Source organism: Dermacentor albipictus, chromosome 9, assembly GCF_038994185.2.
Source record: "Dermacentor albipictus isolate Rhodes 1998 colony chromosome 9, USDA_Dalb.pri_finalv2, whole genome shotgun sequence".
NCBI lineage: Eukaryota > Metazoa > Arthropoda > Arachnida > Ixodida > Ixodidae > Dermacentor > Dermacentor albipictus.
In genome coordinates, this window is record NC_091829.1 from 81,375,560 (window position 1) to 81,402,864 (window position 27,305).

Genomic DNA, 27,305 nt, shown 5'->3' on the forward strand with positions numbered 1-27,305 from the left:
GCGCTCTGCTTCGAAGGAAGAAAAAGGAGAGAGACAGAGAGAAAAGAGAGAAAAAAAGTACTGTTTTCCTACACGATGGGCTAAGGGGGGGAGAAATATACCTCATGATAAAGCGGAATACTTGCAAGGTCGGTCTATATTTCGAAGCGGGAATAGCGTTCGGAACATCGACGAAATTAAGGCACGTAAAAAAGGAGAACAAGAAACTGAGTCTGCACTTTTAACAATCGCTTCGCTTTTGCGACAGACAGATTTTTCAATAGTCTCGGAAGATTCGTCAAAGGCACAGAAAATAGAGGCCTGCGCGATCAACCGAAAGCGTGTTTTTAGTGTGGGAAATGGTCGTAGTGACATGTTCGCCGACAAGTGCGCCATTTTATATATGGTGAGTTGACGGAACAGATGACTCCCTGACGCACTTTTTTTTGTTTTATTCGATAGGCGTCTGTGAATTACCGAGTCATTTGGCTGCTGGTTCTTACATTCAGTTCGATTTATTTTTGTTACACGGCGCGAAGAAAAAAAAGATGTTCAAGGTTCGTGGACAAAGAACACAACGACACGAAGATGTAGCAGCGTCACATAAATATTTACATGAATTCATTGCGTTTCATGATTTTCTTTGGCTGTATATGTACCTGTACCGGACTCTAACGTTTTCTCCCCCCTCTCTCTTTTTTGTTCTCTATTTTATCTCTAAGGTGCACCATGCTTCTACCCCTCCTAGTAACCTAACCGTAGCGCGTTGTTTTCTGTACAACTATTATATATATATATATATATATATATATATATATATATATATATATATATATACCAGAAAAAAAGCAGTTCTGGGTCCGGGTAAATATTCACAGTGAAGTAGACGCGCGTATGAAGCGGTTTATTGACGTTTCGGCCGGGGTCCGGCCTTCATCAGAATCATGATGAAGGCCGGACCCCGGCCGAAACGTCAATAAACCGCTTCATACGCGCGTCTACTTCACTGTATATATATATATATATATATATATATATATATATATATATATATATATATATATATATATATATATATATAATGCAGTATTGCAGAACCCAATTCTCTTCGTGCAGACAGCTGCAGTGGTTTAAATTTGGGAGGCTGCAATAAGAAACTGCGCGACATTTGGTCAACACCACGTGACAAGGCACTTACGCGCAGCTACAGTAGTGCTATCAGGCATGCTACTAGCGAATAATGGATTGTTCTTCTGCATTCTCTTTCTGCTACTTTCTTTTTATAGAAACAAATTGACTAACATTCCAACTAATACACACAACATTTGTTCACCACAAAGTTTGAAAAATTACTGATTACGCTCCCTGGGCAGCCAATCGTATAGCTCGCCCTACTACCTTCATACGGGTAAATGACGTCACATGGGTAGGGGCTGCTTCAAATTCAGCCGAGCGATGTGCTGCGATAGGCAGCGATATATATATATACTCAAAATGTATTTTAAATTACGCGCTTTAAGCGGAGCATTTAGGTGCGTCAATTAATGATCAGAAGGATCTACTCTAACGACTCGGTACGTTCGGACAAATTCGTCAAAATCGTTTCAGGGTCCTTTTAAGTAATAATTGTAAATAACGGTCTAAACTAATTATAACATTTCTTTGAGTTGCTCAAGAGGCTACTGAACCTACTAAGTTAGTTGCATTCTCGAAGCTGACACGTTGATTGAAATTTTGAAGGCATGGCTCAAGTTAGCTGGAACACCATGTACAAATGTTTCACTTTACCTCGGAAAATTATTGATGTTGTTGAACTCGACTCATGCTGGCAGGCTTTTACCATCACGTATTTGACATGGAGCAAATAGGTGAGATGATGATGATGTGTAGTGTTTTATGGCGCAAGGGCCAGGTTTGGCCAAAGAGCGCCATGACAGGTGGTAATGTTGACGATGTGTTGTGGATGACGTGCACAATGATCGCATCATGGTAAATGAGATATGGCTGTAAAAGGGCCTAAAAGCTTCCGCTGTAAGTGGAGTAGAATACATAGGTGCTAAAATAATGACGGTGACTAGGATGTGATGTGGGCTATGGCATTCGGCTTTTGTTAAAACATGATGCAATAAAACTTAACACTGACAACAGAGTTTCAAGAGAGCCCTTGAAAGCAGGGCTGTTAGTCGTGTGCTTAAAAGTTGCCTGGCCAGATGATCTTCAGGGTGTCCGTTTCGGCTAAAAACTCTAAGACTGTTTGCAGATTAAAAAGAGGTTCATCGCTAAGAAAATGTGCAGGGTGAAGGGGTAAATTCTCGCGATATGCAGCAGGGAAATACTTTTTCCTCTCTGTTTCTAATGCAGGGCACTGAATAAGAACATGGAGGACAGTGAGATTATTGCCACACTTAACACAAGTTGGAGGATCGTCCCCAGTCAAGAGATGAGAGTGGGTTCCGTATGTGTGGCCTATCCTTAAACGGCAAAGGAGTACTTCCTTGTACCTTGCTATTTTCCCATTTATCCAGTTTCCCAGTTTTGGTTTTATTATGTGAAGCTTATTCATTGCCTGTGTGTCCCATTCGCCCTGCCAGTGATTCCTCAATTTACTGCGTAGAAAGGGCTTTAGGTCTGTGGCAGGGATGGGGATATTTGAATCTGCATGACTAAAAATTACTGACCTAGCGCTTTCGTCAGCAGCTTCGTTGCCTTTTATATCTTTGTGGCCAGGTACCCAGCATATGACAATCACTTGATTGCACATATATAGGGAGCACAACAGACTGTACAGCTCACTAAAAACTGAGTTCTTGTATTTTCTTGGACTAAGTACGGCTCTGACTACACTCAATGAATCTGTAAACACAATAGCCCTAGAAAGTTTTGTGAGCCTTATGTTTTGTATAGCCGATAGTATAGCGTAGGCTTCAGCTGTAAATATACTTGTGTGTGGATTTAGTGCCCCGGATTCTGAAAATGAAGGTCCCAGAGCTGCGTAGGAAACTCCTTTAGAGGTCTTGGAAGCGTCTGTATAGTATTCTGTACAGGAGTACTTCTCCTGAAGTTCACGAAAATGGAATTGTATATGTGCTTCTGGTGCCCTCTTAGTTATTTCTACGAAGGAGACGTCGCATTCAATGGTCTGCCATTCCCATGGTGGGAGCAGGCGAGTGGGTGGCATTTGGACATTCTCTGGGACTAAGACACCTGTTTCTTCTGCCAGTGTTGTCAAACGAAGGCTCAACGGAGGTCTAATAGCTGGGCGGTTACGAAATAATCTGGCTGTAGACTCTTCATGAATAAGAACATGATAGGTTCATGTCACTCATGAACTTCATCCATGAGTGACATGGATGCTGAACATCTGATTTGACCTTGAGAGCATAGGAAAAGGTTAAATATGTCCTTTGGAGATGTAATGACCATTCATTACACTCCACATACAGGCTTTCTACGGGACTTGTCCTAGAAGCGCCTGTAGCCAGGCGTATACCCAAGTGGTGAATGGGATCTAGCATCTTTAAAGCACTAGGTGCAGCAGAGCTATATACTATTGCTCCATAGTCGAGACGGGACCGTATAAGGCTTTTGTAGAGGCTCAAAAGGCATCTCCTGTCACTTCCCCAAGATGTGCGGGACAAGAACTTTAGCAAATTCATTGTTTTCAGACATCTCGCTCTCAGATATTTAAGGTGAGGGACAAATGTTAGTTTAGAGTCTAAGATGATTCCTAAAAATTTATGTTCGTGGCTGACAGATAGCCGTTGTCCATTAAGATAGATAGCAGGGTCAGGTAATATAACTCTCTTTTTCGAAAATAGAAGGCATGTGTTTTTTGGGGGTTTAACTTGAATCCATTCTCGTCAGCCCACTTAGATATTTTGTTTAGGCCAAGCTGTATATGTCGCTCACAGATAGAAATGTTGCATGATTTAAATCCTATCTGTACATCATCCACATACACTGAATAAAACATTGTTCGTGGTATTACGCTATGGAGGGAATTCATTTTTACGATGAAGAGCGTGCAGCTCAGTCGCACCACCTTGTGGCACACCTGTTTCCTGCGTAAATTGACGAGACAGCACTTCACCAATCCTCACACGGAACGTACGATTAGAGAGGTAGCTTTGGATCAGGTTCAACAGATTTTCTCTGACACCCATACTAGCCAGATCACGAAGAATTCCAAAACGCCAGGCTGTGTCGTATGCCTTTTCCATGTCTAAAAATACCGCTAATAAAAACTGCTTGTGCACGAACGCATCTCGGATATTCGCCTCCATACGGACAAGGTGATCTGTCGTAGATCTACCCTCCCTAAAACCACACTGCGAGGTGTCTAGTATTGTGTTGCTTTCAAGATAATGAATTAGGCGTCTATTAACCATTTTCTCAAATAGTTTCCATAGGCAGCTTGTCAGGGCTATAGGCCTGTAGCTGCTGACCGAAGTTGGATCCTTGCCCTCTTTGAGAATAGGAATTACGACTGCTTGCTTCCAGACAGATGGAATATAACTGGCGGTGAATATGGAATTAAAACTGATAGTAGGGTATTGTGTGTTTCGGCGTGTAGGCATTCGATCATCTCATAAACTATTCGATCGCCACCAGGAGCTGATTTGTTGCAGCACTTCAGTGCAGCCTGAAATTCCACCATGTTAAATGGCCGGTTGTAAGGTTCGTTTTTATTTCCTCTCTGATTCAGAGGCTGCCGTTCCGCTTGTCGCTGATATCTTAGAAATGTATCTGAGTAATGAGATGAACTGGATACGTACTGAAAATGTGCTCCTAGCGAATCAGCCTGGTCCTCAAAAGTGTCTCCTTGAGTGTTTACCAAAGGTAGAGGATGAGTTTCGCGGCCTTTTATTCTGTTGACCCTATTCCAGGCTTTCCGCTCGTCTGTATATGAGTTAATGCTACTAATGTATTTTTGCCAACTTTCCCGTTTGGCCCGGCGGCGTGTTCTTCTGCCTAGTGACTTTATTTTCTTGAAATTGATCAGATTCTCGGCAGCTGGAGATTCGCGAAGGTGACTCCACGCCTTATTTTGATTCTTACGAGCTTCCTTGCACTCCGCATTCCACCAGGGAACACGTCGTTTGAAGAGCGATCTATTTGATTCAGGGATACATAGTGATGCCGCATCAACAATAAATGCTGTCAGATATGCCACGGCGTCATCAATAGAAAGTGCAGAGATGTCTTCCCAAGTCATGCGGGTGAGTTCTTTATAACGTTTCCAGTCGGCTGACTCGGTTTTCCAGTGGGGGACGTATGGAGAACATTCATCACGTTTTGTTGATTTTATGACAATTGGAAAATGGTCGCTGCCATATGGATTCTTAAGCACGTTCCACTCTAGATACGGTACGAGTGTACCAGATGCAATACTCAAATCGATCGATGAAAATGTTTTGTTTGCCACGCTATAGAATGTAGGCTCTTTATTATTTAGCAAACATGCACCTGTAGTGAATAGGATACTTTCTACTAGGCGTCCCCTGGCATCACAACGACAACCTCCCCAAAGAGTATTGTGTGCATTAAAATCGCCGACGACAATATAAGGTTCGGGTAGTTCATTCATAAGGCTTTGGAATTCTGTTTTTAAAAGACGGTAGTTCGGGGGGATGTATAGTGAGGAAATTGTTACCAGTTTATCAAACAGTATCGCTTGGACTGCAACTGCCTCTAGGTGTGTTTTAAGCGGTAATTGCCGGCAAGCGACACCCTTATCTACAATTATTGCCACACCGCCAGACGAGGTAAGGGCGTCGTTGCGGTCTTTGCGGTAAATGGCATACTGCCGGAGAAAGTTCGTGTGTGAAGAATTAAGATGTGTTTCTTGGACACACAGCATCTTTGGATTATAGGTATTTAGCAGTTCCTTAATGTCGTCTAGGCTGTGGAGTAAACCTCTGACGTTCCATTGTATTATCTGCGTATCCATAATGTGTGTGTTTTGTGCTGTGTGTCTAAGAAATGTAGATTATATAAGCTCACGAGACCTTTTCAGGCCCCTTGATACGAGCTCTCTCTTTCTTCCCGGCGCGCTCGAGGGAGCTGCGCCGTTCCTTGGGCGTCTGAGACGCCGGGTTTGTGCTTGTATCCATCACCTCGTCTGAGGTGGTGGATAATGCCCGCGGGGCAGGCACTTTCGCGAGAGTGGTGGGCCGATCTGTACGAGCAGTGGCCCTGGGTACAACAGGCCCGGAAGCCTGCTGGCCCTCATTTGCGGGCGACGGAACAGCGCTGGCTGTCCCAGTTAGGGGGGCGGATGGCGTGACCGCCGTCACTCTCCGAGTGACTTGGGCGGCCGCCGAACGATGTGGCGCTGCCCCCCGGCGTGCCACCTCCGTGTAAGAAGGACTGGTCTGATTGTTGGAATGGAAATGCTTGCGTGCCTCTGGGAAAGTCAGATTTAGTTTTACCTTGAGTTCTATTATTTGTTTTTCTTTTTTCCACGAAGGGCAGGATCGCGAGTAAGCAGGGTGGTCTCCTTCACAGTTGGCACAGTGGGTTGCTGAACTGCAAACGTCAGAAGAGCGTTCGATGGAGCTACACTTGTCACAAGTAGCACGCCCTCTGCAGGTTTGCGACCCGTGCCCAAAACGTTGCCACTTAAAACATCGACGTGGGTTTGGAATGTATGGCCTGACACGTAGCTTGCAGTAACCGGTCTCGATTGATTCAGGAAGAATGCTGGTTCCAAAAGTTATGATTATGTGCCTAGTTGGTATTTCGTTGTCATCTCTTCTTATTTTAATCCTTTGCACCTTGACAACGTTCTGTTCTTGCCATCCTTCTAGTAATTCACTTTCACTAAGTTCCAGAAGGTCATCTTCCGAGATGACCCCGCGCACTGTATTCATTGTCCTGTGTGGGCCTACTGAGACGGGAATGTCCCCAAACGCTACAAGTTTTGAGAGTCTGTCGTACTGTGGCTTGTCGCGAACTTCGAGAAGAAGATCACCGCTTCCCATCTTTGTTACTTTATATCCTGGGCCTATTGCTTCAGTGAGGGATTTCGCTACAAGAAAAGGTGATATCATACGGACAGTCTTAGTTTCGTGTTGACTGTGAACGACGTGGTATTTCGGGAAGGACTCTTTTGGTTGCATAAAAAAGCTGAAAGGTTCATCCGTGCGCCCCCTCTTCAGGGAGCGATCAGGTAATAGGGGAAAAGCTTCAGCCATAAAAAATTGGAAAATTCGGCGGCGATGGTGGCCACCCACCACCGAGCCCAACAAGGGGACGCTACAAGGTCGGGAAAATACCTGCAGACGCCAGCCATGCATCGCCGCTATAACCTAATATACGATACCCAAGGTTGGATAACTACACCAGGTTAACCCTCGCCACCGGGAAGTCTGGAAGTAATAAGAAGCGAAGAGAAGACAGGAAAGATTGAAAGTGAGAGAGAAAGACGAAGATTGAAGAGAAGGACAGGAAAAGGTGACTGCCGATTTCCTCCAGGTGGGTCAGCCTGGAGGTGCCGTCTACTTGAAGTAGAGGCCAAAGAGGTGTGTTGCCTCCGCCGGGGGGCCTTAAAGGTCCGAACACCCGGCATCGGCTCAACCTCCAGGATCCCCCTTTCCCCGGACACGGCTAAGCCGCGCACGGCTACACGCGGGAGGGTCCAACCCTCGTGTGCTCGGGTCCGTGGTGTCGCAACACACCAAACGCCTGCTGACGCAGACGCCCCTGCGGGGGCAAATTGGTGAGATTGCACGTATGTGCTTAATAGAGCTCCTGTTCCTCAAGAATACTTGGTATTCATATTGGAAATTTAGCGAGAATGAGATGCCTTTATTAAAGGCACGCGTGTGATATCTGGAGGAATCCTGGTGCTTTTTGGCTAAACTTGGTCCTCCTTGCGCAACTAGACATCACATATCATCAAATCTAGAGGACATGTTTTTTTCGAAGCACTCTACGTCTCACCGCATACGACGTTCTTTAGGTATAGAAAAGCATAAAATGGCACGTTGGATAATTTTAGAAGTGCAAAAAAAAGGGACCTCACAAAAGCGCTAAATTTATTGAGAATACAACGGCTCCTAAGTGTGCAGTAGATGGTACCCACTGGAAGGTGATATAGGCTTTAGAAATAAACATCATGAGCATCGTCATGACCATATATCACCATCATATCATTATCATCACCTCTCGCCTTCCCGTTGCATTAGGTGCAGTTATGTATCTGACATGTAATATTCCACGCAATGTGGCAGATAATCATTCCATACCTACAAGGCTGAGCACAGTAAATATTTTCTGGATGATGGTTGCCTAAATTTTAAATTGCTCGGCGCGACGCATCCTTGCCAAAAATAAATGCTCATAGAATTGCTCTAAAAGGACACTCGAATGCACTGGTGCACAGAGTGCGTAGGGTGGAGTCGCCAGAGGCGCCAATGCCATTTGCGGGAGGCAGGCAGCTCTAATAGTTGTAGTGTGCGCGAATCTCGTCAGGAACGAGACGCGCTAATTGCACGACTCGGCAGTGTTGTTACACCGGGCGACGACAGCCCATGAGTCGCGTGGCTTCGTGTAATGACGCTGCACGTGATTCCGTCGTCACCGCAATTCGCCGCACGTGTTCTACACCTCGTACGCTGATGAAGACGACGGCTGCTCTTCCCTGCTGCACGCGGTCGATGGACACGCCACTGCCTGTTTCGCATTATATCAGCTACTAAGCGAGCTTCGCTATAACGGCGAAAACAAAGTGCATAATGGTTTTCCTAACAAGCTAGACCTATCAGTGTTGCTAGCACCGCGCTTTCTTGTAGCCTCGTCTATACTTGGAGAGGCTATCACAGAATTGCAATTAGCTCTCACTGCCCGCTCGCATTCCACTCTTAGATTGGAACATTAACAACAGTTGACAGAGAGATGTGTACATAGCGGATGTTTTGACAGGAAGGCTTTTCTACATCCGGGTGTCAGGATTGATCATTCCAAGTATCTGCCTTCTTGTGAACCTGTCTCTTTATCAGATAGGAATATTGTAGCTCATGCACGCGGAAACGCTACAATTCGAGCAGCAGTATTGTTATTCAAAGGGTGAGGAACCGGTGACTAATCTGATGAGGTTGTTTGACGCAGAACTCGGGATTTATTGATGCTTTTGGTTTAAATACATGACGTGAAAACAATACCTTCCTCGCCTAGTTCTTTAGGCAGCCGTACCGCTAAGGTGGCTTAGTGGCTATGACGTTGGGCTGCTAAGTACGGGATTGCGGCATCGAACCCCAGCCGCGGTGGCCGCGTTTTCATGGGAGCTAAACGTAGAGACGCCCGTGGGCCGTGCATTAGGTGCACGTTAGAGATCCACAGGTGGAACCACAGGGGGAATCAGACCAGCTCGCCCAGCTCTCAGTTTTGATGATCAACAGGTGGTCAAAGGAAATCCAGGGTCTCCTACTACGGCGCGCCTTTTAATCAGATCGTGGTTTTTGCATCTAAAGCTACAGAACTTAAGTTTTTTTTTTACGTCGCCTCAACACTAAGTATTAACGTTTTTCAGATAGCCTCAATCAGGCAGAACACTTCAATTCACATAGTTGGAAATCCCTGGTTGGGCAACGGTCTGTTTTATTGAGTGAAAAAGAATGCGGTCGTCAGTGCAGAACGTGTCACGGATTTATATTTGCTATCCGTCAGCTGTTGTTTCTTCGCTTGGTTTCGGTGAAGCTGTCCGAAATTTTTTGTTTTAAATATTTGCTGTCGCTATTAGGTGCCGCTTGCAAAAGATGTTTTGTGCTGGAACAACATGAGGCATGAATATGCTATAGCAAATCTCTTGCATCGACTCAACACACTGTAATGTAATGCCGAAATATTCTCCCAGCAAGAACCGTATGAAAACTCCACCTTCTAGAAGCGTTGGGATTCAAAGCGTATGGAAGTATTAACTGATCAGCAGTTTATAGGAGCAAAGCACGTGCAGAGTATTGGTGTCAACAAAAAGAAGGACAGAGAATACTGGAACCGGTAGCCTTACAGGTATATTTATCAGTAAAACATAGAGATACAAGTTTAAACGAAGAATGAACATATCACGATAACATGGGCAAAATGCTACACTGCGATAGATGTAGCAAAACCTTATTAGATCAAGTAGGCCAGATGACTGTTTGTCACCGCTCCATTTCAAAGAGGATGTCAATAAATATCACTATGATCACCAGCATTGTATAAGTTTTCATGATCAGCGCAGCTGTAAAAATCGTGGTAATAACACTTGTGAAAAGACTTCATAAGCATCACTCATTGTTACTTAGTAAGCACGGTTACAATGGCTTTGGGGTCGCTATGATATACACTAATTCGTATACTCGGAACTGCAAACAGATTCTTTGACAATATCAAACGAATGCACGTACACCGCTGGGTCATCGCTTGGGCCGGATTGGTGTGGCATCGCAAGCCACATGTGTGCAACTCGTAACGCGTACTCCACTCCCTGTTCGGTGCCGAAACATGCACATTGAAATCACCGACAACAACAACAGGGGTACTGCCATCGCAACTAAACAACGCGAACTGAGTAGCCGCAAACCTTACGGGACTATGAGCTATTGTGCGTGTTTTTTTTTTTTTGCTTGCTTACGGGGGTGTGAGCCAATGCTCATGGAGGTATGAGCCATTGCTTTTAGGCGTATGATTGCTTTTATCCATCGATGATGATAGTTTTCAAGATGCTGTTCTGTACGTTGCAAGCGTGATTAGAAAGGAAGTAAGCGCCGTTCGCTTCACTTTGCTGAGTGCTTGCAGCCTTTGGCTTACGGCGTTATAAGCCATTGCATTTTTCCTTGCTTACGGAGGTATCAGCCATTGATGACGGTAGTTTTTGTGTGCGGACTCAAAAATTCTATGGCACCCTAATTATATACAGGTCCTCTGTAAATGTTGATAGTTGGTGTTTGTGTTCTCTATTGCTGCCTTCTCATCCGTCTGTTTTGTGCCCATCCCGCATTATGCACAGCGGCAACATCTTTAGGCAGTGAACCCCCACCCCTACATTCGGTAAAAAGATTATAAAAAAACTTAGAAACCAAACTGTGAGACAATCTACCCAAACATGACAGTATGCTTCTGATCCTAAAGAGACATAGAGTGGTAAGATTCTTGGTGGTGATGGTGATGATGATGATACTCATCATCATCAGCCTATTTTATGCCCACTGCAGGACGAAGGCCTCTCCCTGCAACCTCCAATCGCAGGAAGGTTTTTTCATATTCACTTGCAAATGATTTATTATATACAGCAGGTACAAACCTATGGTGGTGTAACCAGATCTTTTATGGCTGCCTAAAGATTATTTGATTAGAATGACATGACTGTTCAACGAGTGACATTTTGCGCTCTAATACCGCTACTTTATCTGCCACTCAAATTGCAGCCTACATGTCAGTCATTTTTTCTACGCAGTATGCAACACAACTTCGATGACAAAAGGAAAGTCTTCCCGCCAAATGCCCTTGCAACATCGCCGAATTGCGTGTCGGGACTCCTTCGGTGGACAAACTCTCACGCGTTACACGGGAAGATTGTTCTCACGAGTGTACTCATTTCTTTACTCACAGGGCCAACTACTACGCCAATGGGCGCCAGGTACGCGGCTACCACATGGTCAACGTGGCTCTGCACTGCGCATGCTCCGTTCTGGTGGCCATCGTCGCACGCTGCGTGACGCGGATACCTGCCCTCCACGCGTGCCTCGCAGCAACGCTGTTCGCTGCGCATCCGGTCCACACAGAGGCCGTGAGTGTTCGTGTGCTATTCTGTTAGGCTGCCACACATTTTCGTCAGGGGTGACTTCCTTCCGATACTGAACGTTGTCAGCACTTAGAACAGTTATCAAACCACTCGTAATATCCTCTCGAACAGTCGCGGTTTTCTTACATTAACGATAAATAGTGACATTTCCCCTGACATTCGCCAGACATGTTTCTACAACAGTAGTAGCAGCTACGCCTGTAGGACCACTCAGAAAACATTTTCAACCCAAGTAGAATTAACAAGTGTCCTAAGGGTTCTAAGACTCTTTTTTGTTTTTGTTGGTGTACTATGTCAGTAGACAATACTTTTAGATGTGAAGTCAGCTTTGTAATGAGTTGGATGCCATTAAGAGAGGATGAAACGAGAAACTGGTCATCTGAATAAGCCACGTCCTATTGCCTTACTGCATGGGTACCCAGCCGGTTGCTACATCTAGGCAACCAATCAGCAGATACGGAATCAAAACTTAATCACTCCGACGTCCACTCGGCAATCACCGCTGAGTCCGCACTGGGAGAATTGCGAGAATCTCGGAAACCGCCTTTTTAAGCTAGAAACGGACTTATAGTATATAGTATATTTATAGAAACGGACTTCTCTTTGTTCTGTGTGACTTCACACAGAACAAAGAGAAGCCAAGCAACTTTATTACATATACGGAGACGTGGGGTGACGTTTACACGACTTGATCTCCATAATATTGGCCGCGAGAATGAGCACAATTGTCAGGCGCCATGCGATGCGCAAGAGTTGACTTCTCACATGTTCTTTGAGTGAGCCGATGACAGTTGCCGCTTATTACCACGCTGTCTTCTTGTTATGACCGACCTGTTCCGAAGCGGCTGATGAGCGGACGGCCACAAATAGTTTCCTTTCGCGAACAGTGTTAGCAGTAGGCATGTAAACTGCGTTTTCTCACGATTTTCTTTCTTTCGATTAAAAACAGTTTCTTGTCAATGAGAATGTAAACGTGTTGGTACTAACCTGACTTTATTTTTTCAAATACGTCCTTGCACAACTAGTTTCAATGCGGTATTCATCTTTATTGCCTCATCACGAGAGCGCCATGACAGAATTTGTAACAACAATTCATAGTGCAAAGGTTTCTCACATCACAGAATTCGTTACTTCGCTCTCGCTTATATGTGTAGCATTGTGTTACGCTTCGCTCTGTGCTCGTGATGCACGTGAAATCATGCGTTGCACCGGTGACCTGTCGTGTGACAAGTTCCATCGGTCGCCCTCGCGCAGGTGTCCAGCATAGTGGTCCGAGCCGAAGTGCTGTGCTGCCTCTTCTTTCTGCTCTCGTTACTCTGCTACCACTGGTGAGTTGGCTTTTGAGCAGGCATAGGTAGTGCAGCTACATGTGATTGCATGGTACACGACATGTCTCACACTGCGATGTGGTTGGACTATGCCGTGGTGGCGTGGGTGCGCGTCACATGCGATGCCACAAACATTTCTAAAGCCTTTCTGTAACCGGTGCTTCGAGCATGTTTCTATTTTATGATGCAGCCTGTCTAAGACGCTTAACTAAAGATTGTCGATCAACACTGCGAGAAAGTCAACCTCTGCAGCGCTTGCCATAAGTAATGCTCTCAGCGGCACGATATTAAAAAAATGGCACGTGGACGTATAGGCATCATGCCAACAAACTGGCAACACTGTAAAATTTATACGCCTTTACACTTTCTCGCTTTTATACGGAATGTCTAATTTTAATTTTACTTTGCGTGCTTCGAAACACAAGGGAGAAAAAAAAACATATTTTTTTACCTTTTCTTGATAGATATTTATGAAAAGATTGGCATCACCGCATTCGCCGCACCCATTTTATTACCGCGCTTAAAACAGTGATCCCGGCGCCTGCGGTGCTGTCTAGCACGATTTGGACTTTGAATATAATTTTGCAAGCGTAGGCTAGAATTAATTTCGTTCGGGTAGTGTTTTTTGAATGTACCAGCTTGCCAGATGTCACCCGCCGCTGTGGCTCAGTGGCTATGGTGTTGGGCTGCTGAGCACGAGGTCGCGGGATCGAATCGCGGCCATGGTGGCCGCATTTCGATGGCGGCGAAAGGCGAAAACACCCGTGTATTTAGATTTAGGTGTATGTTAAGGAACCCCAGGTGGTCACAATTTCTGTAATCCTACACTATACTGTGCCTCATATTCAGAAAGTGGTTTTGGCACGTAAATCTCCATAATTAATTAATTAAATTAATTGCGATACTTCGACAAATATGCTTGCTGCAGAAACTGGTCACGCATCTCAGACATTGAGACGTGCGGGAAACAGCAGGATCAAATTAGGTATCTGGAAGAGCACATTTAAAAGGCCGTTAAATATACGGTTGTCCCAGCTAACGTGCACCAACCAGTGGTTTATTGTTAAAAACAACCTGAAGGAGCAAGCAGTATTTTTGGTATTGCTCCACATTAAATAATTTCTAATGGTTATTTCTAATTCTAATTCGAATGGTAAAGGGTCCTAAATATAGTCGCTTTTGAAACTTTACAACTACTTAATCACTAAGCGGAGATCCGAGTTATTTCCCATTTCGATGTGCTGTCAAACAAGTTCACCGAACCTAGCTTTATACGTTCCGCAATTGATAGCTAAAACATTGCGCCTGTGTTAGTGAACCAAGATGTCATAGGTGAGAATACTCAGGTCGCTGAAAAGTGGGAAGAACACAAACGTTCAATATTGCAAGTTGGCCAACTCATAGGTAACTCTCTTTGCCAGAATATTGCGCAACAAGATGCCTATTATCACAAAGACAGGCACTGTGTATCGTATCTCGGGCGCCGATTGCCGCACGTGTTCCACGCATGCGCATCGTATGTCAAAAGGCATGCACCATGTGCATGCTGTGCAAACAACTTATCTGTTCTTGATAAAAAGACACGCCCCTTCCTAAAACCTATATATGTACACATGTGCAATAAATCGGGGTTCTTTCCCCCACTGCCCTTGCCCAGCATGTTCGTCTTCCTGAACGTTACGATACACGCTGTATCCACCTGCCGTAACCTCACATATTGCCTCCACAGAAAATCACAGAGAATCTAGTCTTTTTTTTTTTATTCAACCAGACCGAGGATTGTCGCTGACGCAGACCGGTGAAGCGACTACTGCATCTGATCAATACGTTTTCGATGACTACGTGTTGCTGAGCGAGTATGAGCTTGCACCTCGCAGCGATGTGAGCGTGCTAACAGTACGCAATGTTTCCAAGTCCACAATGTTGCCGACGCGCGCAAGAGTTTGTTCGGAAAGGGTGTCCCGAAAATATGACACGCCTTGGCGCACGCTTTCTGAGCAATCTTGCTAATGGTTTGTCGGGGCTGACGCCGCAGTTTTGTGCATTAGCGCATGCCTTTTCTTCAAGCACAGAGTCTTCGTTAAGACGTTCGGCGTAAAAAAAGAAGCCGCACTTGTTAGAGACCGCGCCTTGCGGGAGTAGAAGCCCTAATGGACGCCTAAATACAGGGAATAGGCTTTGGATTTCAAAGGAGCGGAGTGCAGTTTTTCTTCGGGAGAAAGCCCGTTATGAGCCTTTTGAAGAAAGATGATTGGTTCTTGGCTGTTTCTCTTTGTGCTCCTTCATAAAAGAGAGAGATGCGTAAGCTGCCTACAGATAAGCCTCGTACGGCGAAGGAGCGCTACAGCTTCGTGCTAGCGCACCGGAAAGAAGCGTAACGGCAGAACACGCTAAACTCAAAATCTAGCTTTGCGTCCCATCTCTTCATAACGGCTAGGAAGTATTCTTTTTTCCCTTCTAAGAGCCATTCTCCCGCAGATTGTTATCGAAGAAGAAAGCCGGACGTCGCGATTTTGCATTGGTACGCTGTAGCGGGGCCTTTCAAGACGCCGACGTCGATGAGACTGCTATTGAAGTCGAGCGATTCAAACAACTTTCTCTCGAGAGCATATAGAAAGACTATAAAGAGAAAATAAAGACATATTGTGATAAAAACTCTTTTCCTTTAATTCTGTTTTCGTTAGGAAACACACAGTAATGCACTTATATCAAATTCCCCCTACATACCTCGTCCTGTACTTTTTCTTCAACTGGTGGCATTACGTACAGATGTTATCCATGTTCACACGTGGTTTTCGTTTATGAGTAGGCATTCACGAGGACTACTCATAAACGCTCATTCTCAATTTTGATAATTAAAAGGAAATGCAAGTGCTCTTCACGCCATGAAGTGTTGAAAGTAACACCGCACCCGCCGTGGTTGCTCAGTGGCTATGGTGTTGGGCTGCTGAGCACGAGGTCGCGGGATCGAATCCCGGCCACGGCGGCCGCATTTCGATGGGGGCGAAATGCGAAAACACCCGTGTGCTTAGATTTAGGTGCACGTTAAAGAACCCCAGGTGGTCAAAATTTCCGGAGTCCTCCACTACGGCGTGCCTCATAATCAGAAAGTGGTTTTGGCACGTAAAACCCCAAATATTATTATTATTATTAAAGTAACACCGCGTTTTCTGAGCGACTGGACTGTTCCATGTCAATTATCCAGTTCACTTCGTGTAATTGTTCCCCGTCTTGCCCTGTTCCGAGATAACAGGCAAAACGGATCATATTTCTTTTAACATCTTAGACCTATTTCTTTTTGTTTTAGCTGTGACTTTTAGGAGTGTCTAATAAGTACAGAACTGCAATTGTTACATCAATAAAAACATAAGATACACCGCCCCCCCCCTTTTTTTTTCTGATCTTTATGCCTCATGATAATTTATCCGCCAACTTACTCTCCGTAGCCGCCGTTTCATTAACACTCTCTTGATTGTCGCCCAAGCAATCGATAACATGCACTGACGCTGCATCATTCGAATTAGACCTTAGTTCCTTTCTCCTCGTGTTGGAACTAAGCTCTCGTCTTCCGTTGTTTATTGCGAGGCTACACCTCCGCGTATCGCGAATGGTATACTGGAATGGAAAACATCGTAATTTCCCAGAGAAGCATCGAGAATGGGTGTCCGAAATAGAAAACTCTCCACTTTATTAATTACGTGTCTTCCTCTCAAGAACTTCTAATGCCATTTCGTACGCGTACATTTTGTACAAAACGTTATGAAATAATTATTTGTGTTCGCCGCTAGTGGATGAAGTCACAGTATTCTGTTGAAGTCTAGGAGACACACTGTAATCCCTCTTCACTGTCGCAGCTGCCAAGTTTCCAGTGATGGCAGAGGAGGTCGCGCAAGGTCGATGTGGCTCGCAGCCTGTGGTCTACTGTCCGTGTGTGCGCTGCTCTCTAAGGAGCAAGGCATCACCGTGCTACCGCTGTGCATGGCCCTGAGGATACGCACGTTAGTCCTTGATTCTACGAGTCCAGAAGGACAGACGCAATGCCATAAGGCTCAGCGACGATGCTGGTAAGTTGTTTGTGTGCTATCTGCAAAACCAGTTCCCCTTGTCGCATGCTACCAGCACGTACTACGTACTACACGGTGATAACGAGTTGACACAGTGCCACTTGCTCGCAAGTAAACTCTCAACCAAAGAAGAACCCAGACGACACAGCCAAACATGTGCGTCGTCTGTTTTGTTTCGTCCTGTTTCTGATGCGCTATGCGTTTTGCCTCCATCATGATATACCAACGAGCCCAGTGTGCAACTTTACTGAACTTCTAAACAAAGCTCGACGTAGGTTCTATAACGAAACGGAACACATTTGCATAAATGTTCCACTTACCAATTGAAACCTATATGGAACGAATGTCGTTTAGGGTTGAGCTTCTTGCCGCAGCTAAACTATATCCCTCTTAATATCCTTCCGCATAAGAGCCACTAAATAAATCGAACGTAATGATCTTTTTCTCTACACGTTCCCCAAATCAAGCGTAGTACAACTCTAAAATAGTTCCACCTGCCATTCGGAACTTATTTGAAACGAGAGTAATAGTGTACAGGTAGCAGGTACGCAGGTGAATGAGAAACAGAAATGAACCTGCGTCTGTAGGCCTGTCACTTCTGAAGGACTACAGAATGAACGCAATAATGCAAGAAATGTCGCAGGCGATTTTAACGAGTTAGCGGGCTGCGTTCTAACATGAAATTTGCAGCTCCACAAACGACGTTGGATAACGATATATTGCTAAAAAAATGGCTGTGGCTTAGGTAAGGTTAAGCCCAGGATGCGAAGCATACTAGCCTTTATTTTAGTTGTTGAACCACTGTTTAGCCTGGTGAACTGCTGTTGCTTGGCTATATTTGGTTCGGCTAGACGAAGAAACAACTCATGCATTACTTCTTCGCCTTCAAGAGTGGAACGCGACAGCGTTCCCGTCGACCCGCCAAGGGGTGTAAGACAATGGGCTACAGGGCAGCGACTACGCGCCCCGCATTGGACGCGGTGAGCGTCGAGCAAAGCAGCGTTCGGCGCGGCAACGAAATGTGCGCCTGAGCAAGAGACGCACGCCTTAGAAACAGCGCGTTTCTAAGGCAACACCGCATTCACTAGAGGCGCTTTTGTACCGCTTTGAAGCGTTGTACTCGTGGCTCAGTGGTAGCGTCTCCGTCCCACACTCCGGAGACCCTGGTTCGATTCCCACCCAGCCCGTCTTGCAAGAGTTGAGCCAAAGCCACTTCTCCTCTGTCGTGACGTCACGGTGTCACGTGATTTCATGGTCACCGCCGCGCCTGAGGAGCTGGGTTGAGCCCTCGTAATATGCTTCGCATAAAAGAACCACCATGGCTCGTTTATTAGGCACGAGGGTGTAATTTTGTATTTTGCCACAACTTCTGAAATCATACGCTGACGCATTCAGGGCACTCGGTGAGCCTAACCCAACGCAATGACACTATATAGGAAAGGAGAACGCCATTGTCATTCGTGTCCCTGTGGCCAAACCTGGATAATTACAGCGTCTCGACAGGTCCTATCAGTATGCACTAACAGCCCAGAAAACTACCGCGTTAAGAATATCGGGCCTTACATTTATTCACTTTTGTTTCTGAAAGTTTCCACGACCCGTCCCATGATATAAAAATTTTAATTTTACTTTTAGCTTCGCCCGATACCATTCGGGATAGAGATCTATGGACCACCGCTACTGACAAAACATTTAAATCATGAAGCTCTTAACGGGATTGTACTCCAGTGAACACTACGAGACATCGCTAAATAAAAGTTTTTTCTTGAGTTTCCATAGCGAACATTGTTTTCTATTGTGAACAAGGGAACCGTACGGACTTGGAAACGTCAAGTGTTTACATTTTTATTCTACTCTTAGCGAGTTTTCGTTTTAATTTCTTCGTGTTCCTTCCTCGCCGGACAGGTGACCGTCGAACTCTTGATTTGTCTCGCATGACTTCGCTCGTGTGATAAACAAATAGTGGGAGAGATGTACAGTGCACTGACCACTGAGAGAGCAAGTAAGATGAAAAAAAAAAACCAGGGAAGTCAACCAGAGGAGCCTGCGGTTTGCTACCCTTCAACGGCAATTAAGGAAAGTGGTAATATAGACAGAGGAAAGCAAGACAGAGTGAACGCTCTGTGCGCACGCTGCACTGTGTCTAGCGAATCGGCATTGCACCAAAGCCGAGTACCGCAATGAGTCCCTTGACCGCGTAGCTTAAAGCTTCACTAAACTCGTTACGATATATTCAAAGTACCCGAACAATCGGGGGTAGTCAACCGAGCCTTTGAACGGCCCATTGTCTGTGAATTTGAGAAATCACAACAGCAGCTCTCAAAAGGATAGAACAATTTTAAAAAAGGAATCAGCTTCGAGTGTATAACACCACTCTGCCCTGCAGTCTTGCTTCCCGGCACCTCCTTCCTGGAACATCCACAGTCGAGAAAACCGTTCCTCTCTTTGAATTCTCATAAACGGCGTGTGGAAAGTCACGGTTGAGGTTAGGCATAAACTCCGAGCATCATTCAGTGTTTCACGAAGGATGTCGCAAAACCCATACGTATATCTACGTCTTTCAGAAACACAGCTTGGATTCTCAAAACGATTTTCTCTAATTTTCAGGCCAATGTGCAGAAACTGCATACGAGACACTGTCTACCGATGCTTCTTGGATCCTCACCTTGCCGCTCTCGCGGCATTGGTAAGTGTAACTATTTTTCTCATTAACCTGTGTTGAGATGTACACTGGAATATAGACGCCTACTGGGAAACTGCGCTAGAACATGAGTGCGAATACGGCTAGACTTCTGAAGTGAGAGTGACTCTGCAACTTCTTGACGCGCAAGTAAAATGTTCCGATGTACTGCGGATTAATCGAAGCTATTCCGTACGGGTCACTGAAAGGGAAAACCAGTACTCTAATCTTATGTCCTTTAACCGTTCGAAAGCTGGAAAGGTTTAGAGTAGTGTTGTTCGTGTTTATTTCATAGATATACGGAGGATACATTAAAAAAAAAAACACTAGCAGCATTAGCTCAGTGGCTATAACGTCAGTGGCTATGACGTCGCTGCAGAGGACGACGTCGCGAGTTCGAATCCCAACCGCAGTGGCCGCACTCAAATGAAGTCGGAATGGAAAAATGCTCGTGTACCGTGTATTGGGTTCACAATAAAAACAACCAGAGATAGTCGAAATTATTCCGCAGTCCGGCAACACGGCGCATGCCCTCACAATGAAAATTGTAGTTTTGGGGAGTAAAAATGGCAGAATTATTTCAGGGTGCGTAAGAACCAAGTGTTTCATGAAAAGTCGGCAATTATACCTGTCTTTGCGGTACCAACAGCCCTCGCAATGCGACAGGGAAAAGCTCGCTCACGCGAAGTCTACAACGAGTCTTTTCGAGTCGTCGCTCGTTTGCCGCCCGCCCTATGTAACATGGTCGACAAAGCGCGCGACATTGAATTCGTGCACCGCAGTCTATGCTTGTCTCCGGTGGGCGAGAATATACGCTGCCGGCTCTAATGTGCCTCCACGGCCGTTACGCAAATGCAGCATTGGCCAGGTTGAGCCCGCTGCTCGTACGTTTCTTTGACGAAACTGCGTCGCGTTCACCCCTGACTGCGTTATGAGCGCCCGGTAATCAAGGCCGGAATGCGTTCCCTGGGGTTCGCGCTTTGACACGCAGATGGAGCGCGATGCAGTACTGATTACTGCGCAGCTGTCGCTCTGTGTGAAATTGTCATGGTGGCACCGAGGCCACGATACTGTGCAAATGCATATCCGTGTAGTCACACGCCAAGCGCCATCGCTTGCCGTCACAGGGTTGCCGGAATTACCCACTTTCCACCTCGCTGATGGCTCTGCGAGACGCACGCTCTAGGAATGCTATACGTGGAATTTGAATGGTGATTTTTTAAAGCATACTTGTCTCTACCTTTTTCTGTTCTCATTGCGCTTGACAATGCACTACTGAGCAACTCAGCTTGAAAAGTCACGCTAAGTGCAGGCTTTAAGGCGTTCTCCTGGATGGGCTAGAAACATACATTTCTTGCGACAGGATTATGAAACAGAAATAATTTATTATGATGTATGGAAAATAGATGAATCGTGGATACATCACCATAACCTAAGATATTTGTTGGAGTTAGTACAGTGAAAAGGCTTTTCTGTTAGGTTCGCATTAGGCGATTGAAAGTTAGCCAGAAATCAAATTGCGCTAACAAAGTCAGTGAACTCGAAATTAAAATCGCGAACAATGTTTTAGACTAAATGGCGTCCACTTAATCATATGCTGAAAGCGGCACACACACACACCTTTTGACCCGACGACCTTCTCCAAGGTCGCTCACCGGGGAGCACATCTTCTGTTCAGTCAAGCCCGGAGGCTGTGGTCCAAAGCGTGATATGGTATGACCGACAACGTCGTGGCCTGAGGAGGAGGCAATTTTTTTTTTGTCTGCGATAACCTAGCTAGTGATTTTCATAGGGCAAGCTGAGCCGTATCTCTCGGCATTCAAAATACATAGCCGCACGCTGAGGTCCAGAAATCATTAAAAACAATTAATATTTAATTGCCACGTACTTCAGGATAGTTAATTGATACGAAATGAACCGCAATTGAGTGGTGGATCCCGTGCACTTGCCGCAGTAAATTCAATCATTCCAGGTTACTTCAATGCCATCCGCCAGTCGCCCTAACCTTGTTGTAACACTACAACGCCTTTATTCTTAGGTTAGAAATTAAAACCAAAACGTAATACTTGCAGTTTTTATGCGCACGAACTTGAGAGACAAATCTACGGTCACATCCATTCGTACAAATGCACCAGACAACGCATGGATGCCGTGACAGTATAGACTGTTTTTTGGGAGCACTCGTAAGGGGGGGGGGGGGGGGGTGCACGTTCCAAGAAAAGGCGGGCAGGGAAATATTGGTCACTATATTCAGCAGACCGATTTCTTTATACACGTGAATAGCCGTGGAAAGCATGTTTCGGCATATGGATGTGGTAATTGTGACTGCTAACTAGCAAAAATGTAGCCAGTAATTTGTGGCGGCAGGATAAGACATGTAATCCCTTCTTTTTGCTGCGCGCCAGTTTCGATATCGTGGCACGCGCATGCGTGTGTTGGTGTGTGTGTGTTTGTATGTATAAGTATATGTGTGTTTGTGCGCGTGTGTACTTGTGTATGTGTGTATCTATATGTGTGTATATTTGTATGTGTGTGCACGTGTATATGTGCGTGTGCATTTGTATGTGTGTGTATGTGCGTGTGTGTAATTGTATGTGTATGTATGTGTGTGTATGTGCCTGTGTGTATTTGTATGTACATGTGTGTATCCGTATGTGAGTTTGCGTATCTGTATATGTGTGTATGTATGTGTATGTGCATGTGTGTAATTGTATGTGTGTGTAGTTATATATGTGTGTATGTGCGTGTGTGTATATGTATGTGTGTGTATGTGCTTGTGTATTTGTTTGTGTGTTTGCGTATATGTATGTGCGTGTGTGTATATGTATGTGTGTGTGTATGTGCGCGTGTGTATTTGCATGTGTGCGTGTATTTGTATTGCGCGCGTGTATTTGCATGTGTGCATGTATTTGCATCTGTGCTTGTGTGTATTTGCATGTGTGTGTGTATTTGAATGTGCGTATGTGTATTTGTATGTGTGTGTCTACATTTATATGTGTGTGAGTATTTGTATGTGCGTGTGTCTGTACGTGTTCTAGATAATCACCCTGAACTTTTCTCTCACAGCACGATGCGCATTTTATGAAAACATCAAGTTGAAGTCAATTCAACCTCCATTCGAAGTCCATAAAAGGCAGAACCTTCTTTAGCTGGTTGTGAGCGCGATTGGGGCGGACTTACGGCACACGGCACTCTATGACGTCCAACCTCGCGTGAGGGGAATAGGAGAAGCGTCGGGCTAATTTTTTCATTGCAGTAATTTCGATCATCCTAGACTTTTAGACTGCACTATCTTCGGGAGAGGTCCACATTTTACGTATGATTACGTGTTCATTACATTTAAATAAGTTCATCTATTTTACGTGCCAAAGCTACGATCTGATTAGGCGGCAAACCCGAGTTCGGGAAAAGCATCCGTGGAGTAAACGTTACAGTATTAGTCCCTTGTACTAACGATCTTTTGTTCCTATAAAGCCGGTGAACAATCATATATATATATATATATATATATATATATATATAGATATATATACCCACTACGTAAAAGCGGGAGTACCGTGGCCAGAAATAGATGAAGCATGCAACACAGCCCTTTTTTTGAAGCGAATCTTTCTTTGCCTACTTTCTGCAGGTTTTGCGTGGCTACCTGGCTCCAGGCTAATGTGTGCTGTTAGGTCGGAAAGAGAAGTTTATTAGACTTAGCGAAACATATGAAATCAATGAAGGTCGGCAATTCGCGACAGTGACATGACAAGAGACACTAAAACGAAATCTAGTAGAAATCAGCTAATACAAGAAGCCTCTACTGCACATAAAGAACTGTCAAGGAATATATGTCCAAGGGCACAAACAGAATTTTGGAGCACGGCCGCTCTCTCGGTGGATATATTTTGAAATGTAAAATGAAACTACCAGCGAAGTGGCCTATACAACCCTTGCATGCTGACCAAGTAATAACCTAATTAGTATTATTCAATATAATATAATATATTATATTATAATAATTATATTATAATAATATAATTAATAAAATATACTCAATATAATTCCCGCTCAAAACGAGAATATATAATGTTCACTCACAGGTCTGTAAAGCCCACCGATAAAGCACTCCATCACGCATGAATAACGCACACCGATCAATTATCAGAATCATTAAATATTTTTACCGGATTCTCCGATTCAGTGTAGATCTTTTCATTTAGACACTAAGTATGCGCGTATCCGCATTGTTATCCTATCATCGATAATGGCGATGTCCCACTATGATTGCGGTATAAGACGTGAACATTTCAAAACCGTTTACAGATATGTCTAAGGCACATTGATTTGTTTATTAAATAGTTTATTATACATCGCGGATTGTTTGAATTTGTTTAATTTAGCCAATTGGTACGTACCACTGGGAATGTGCCCGTTCTTGGCCAGTCATCCACGATGGGCATGTCCCGCAATGACTCGAGAGGTGTAGAATTCTTAAATGCTACTTGATGCATGCCGTACTTTCGGTGCGTACGACTGACATCGCCATTCTTCCCTCAAGAAGCGTAACACATCGCCTTCGTCCTTGGTGACATCTTTGTGTGTACGTCTGACAGAGTGCGTCCGCATGAATTGCAATTTTAGTTAATATAATTCACCGCATTAATAAAGCTTCGCGTCGCAACGTTTCCAATGTTGCTCCCTTGTCTAGTCGTTATGTCACTTGCCCATGGAATGACCATTCGCGGGCGTGTTACCATTCTGAGACATAATCTACAATTGCCACTTCCTGCGGTGGTGCTTTGGTCGGATGCCTAAAACAAAAATGCGACAGTGAGGGCGCAGAATAAGTCTACAGAAAAGACAAAATAGTAGACGTGGTTTTCTCGAAGCCCCCAGAGCGTCAAATAAACCTTGAAAAAGAATATAAGTAGGTTCGTACAATTACGAGGTTTAGCGATAGCGGCGCAACGACTCTAAAGATATACCCAACGTTGTGTTCGTGCTTTCATACAAAATTATGTTCGTGGAAAAAAAAGCAAGGAAAGGAAGCAAACAGATCAAATTGTTGAACGCCTTCAAGTACGGTGCACACCCTGAGCCTGTCATTGATGGAAGGCTCTTGTCGACACCTCGAGATGCATGGCTTGTGCTTGCAGGGAGCGCGGGAAGTCGCCGGGCAGTTGGCACGGGCTGGTAGACTGCGACGACTAAGTCAGATAGAAATATTTTACGATGGTAGTTACGTAGACCCTCGCGCTGCACATTGGAATGGTTTTCAATACACGCGCTACTTCGTTCAATACCGCACTTATTCAAAAGTTAGCAAGGTATTTACTGGGCGATACCGCCTACGCAGCCGGCCAGCCGTTTCCGAGAATATGTTTCTAATATGTGCTGCTCTTGGAAAAGCGTTTGAACGCAATGAAAACACAATGAAAACACAATGAAAACGAAAATTTTAGGCGTAACGTGTAAATGGCGCATCGTGCCCTCACAGCTGCTTTGTAGTGTGTCGTTCCCTCACAGGAAAAGTATGTCACAGCCGGCGTAGTATGGAGGCATAGTGTGAGCGATGCAAACGCTCTGCTTCTTTCCACCTGGGTGGCCGCCCACACGCTTTCGCAAGCAATGGATGCCGATCGATAGCAGACGTAGTGCGGTACCAGGTGCAAATTAGTGCCTCGTTTCACATCGATCAGATGGGCGCACCGGAGAGGTGGTGGCACAAAGCCCAGTGGTAACCATTGCTCTTGCCGTGTCTCTCTTGATGAGCATCGTTTCTATGCGCGACCGTGTGCCGGCTTGCTTTGTTGATTGCCTTCGTGCGTACATGCGTAGGCGGGAGTGAAGCACACGTCACTTTGGCGCCTTACGGTAGTGCCATAACACCCAGAGCGGAATCTCCCATTCGCGACACTCACTCGAATTGTTTCCTGTTCCAGCGCGTTTGTCGTTGCTATAGCGCCTTCTGTTACAGGGAACGGGGTGTGTACTCGTTCGTACAGCAAAAAAAAAAAGGGGCACGCCTTGTCGTTATGAGCGCGCGTCATTGCAGCAGGAGATGACCAGGATTACTGCTTGAAAGCCAGAAAGGCGTACAATGCACCTTGCAGCGGTTCGTGCACGTGCTTCGCAACGGAAATGACGTGCTCTTGGAAACGACAAGGCTCAGCAGACTCTTGAGCGACACGCTCTTCTAAATGAGCTTACACCCTGGCAACCAATGAGCTCCAAGCGACTCCTTATTTTTCACGTGGGGTCATTGCAGGCGAAAGTTATTCGCCACATCGGGTAATTATTGGAGTACGGCATTTGCGTGAGGCTCGTGTTATTAAAAATGCCACATAAGCATGACTGATATACTCGCGGTAAACTCTTTTTGTTTTTTTCCACTATGAAGTGAAAGCTATGACAGCCGAGCTTCTGCACCTATATGTGTACATGTGCACAATGTAATCTGGACAATGTTTGCACGGGTTTCCGTTTTTGATTTCTTTAACCTCGTGTAGCTCTTTAGCGTTAGAGAAGGCAGACAGTGGACTGGGCGTAAATTGCTCAAGCTAATCATTGTTTATACACATCCAATACACATGTGCGTCGACTTCTGAACAGCGAGCAACGGCAGCCTGCCTCGGAGCCTCGTAGCGGTAGTATGATCTCGGCGTTGGTTAGGACTAGGACTCTCAGCCGACGCCGGCATCTGTAGAGCCGACGCAGCATAAGCCAACTGGTTCACTATTTATGTACAGTCGACCAAAAAAGTTTACAGACCATGGGATCTCAGAAAATTCAAAATATACGAGCAGCCTTTAAACGCAGCCAGTAAAATTGTGCATCATAATGTTGTTCCCATATGCCACGAAAGGCTGGAAATAGAAATAACAGGCTGTGTCTTGAGACTGAGGAGATATTTAGCTTTTTGTCAGATCTCTTGGTCCGTAAACGTTTTTGGTTGACTGTACGTGCCAACGTTTGTTATTTCTCAATGCATATGCTTGGTGCCCCCGTAGACGCTACAAACATTTTTTTTTGTGTTTCGACAACTTTTTGCTGCTGAGCATGCCCATTAGTTTCTCAGCTGAGCCGACAGTCGGGAGGGCGAGCGACGAACATTCACCGTTACGCGCAGGCTCCAATTTTGGCCTTTGAGAAATGCGTATAACTTGCGATGGTCTCGAGCGTGCGAAGTATCGAAAGGCCAACTAAATATGCATTAACCTGTCAAAAAGCAAAACAATACTGTTCTCTATTTTCGCCGTAAGAAAACGTCAGCAAAACGGCGGGTATACTTCCTGCAGAGATGCAAGAGTCGATGCATATTCTTCGCTTTGTAAGCCCCCCTCCCCCCCCCCCTCCGAAAAGAAAGAAGAAAAAGTTGTTCGCCAGTATAAGGCCTGCGGATCATGTCGGCATCGTCATCGTCAGCCTGTCTTTATGTCCACTGCCACCACTTTCTCTTTGCGATCTCCAATTGTCCCTGC

The 27,305-nt window shown here is 45.1% G+C and overlaps 1 protein-coding gene across 3 annotated transcripts in view; it reads left to right on the forward strand.

Moving 5' to 3' along the window:
* The window catches only part of LOC135914993 (protein O-mannosyl-transferase TMTC1-like), a 107,879-nt gene that overhangs the window by 36,700 nt on the left and 43,874 nt on the right, over window positions 1-27,305 (forward strand). For all 3 annotated transcript variants that reach the window (XM_065447925.2, XM_065447926.2, XM_065447927.2), the window contains 4 exons: window positions 11,575-11,752; window positions 13,022-13,095; window positions 16,950-17,159; window positions 19,767-19,845. In XM_065447925.2, coding sequence (XP_065303997.1) covers window positions 11,575-11,752; window positions 13,022-13,095; window positions 16,950-17,159; window positions 19,767-19,845 — 541 coding nt within the window. The remainder of the gene's footprint in view (window positions 1-11,574; window positions 11,753-13,021; window positions 13,096-16,949; window positions 17,160-19,766; window positions 19,846-27,305) is intronic.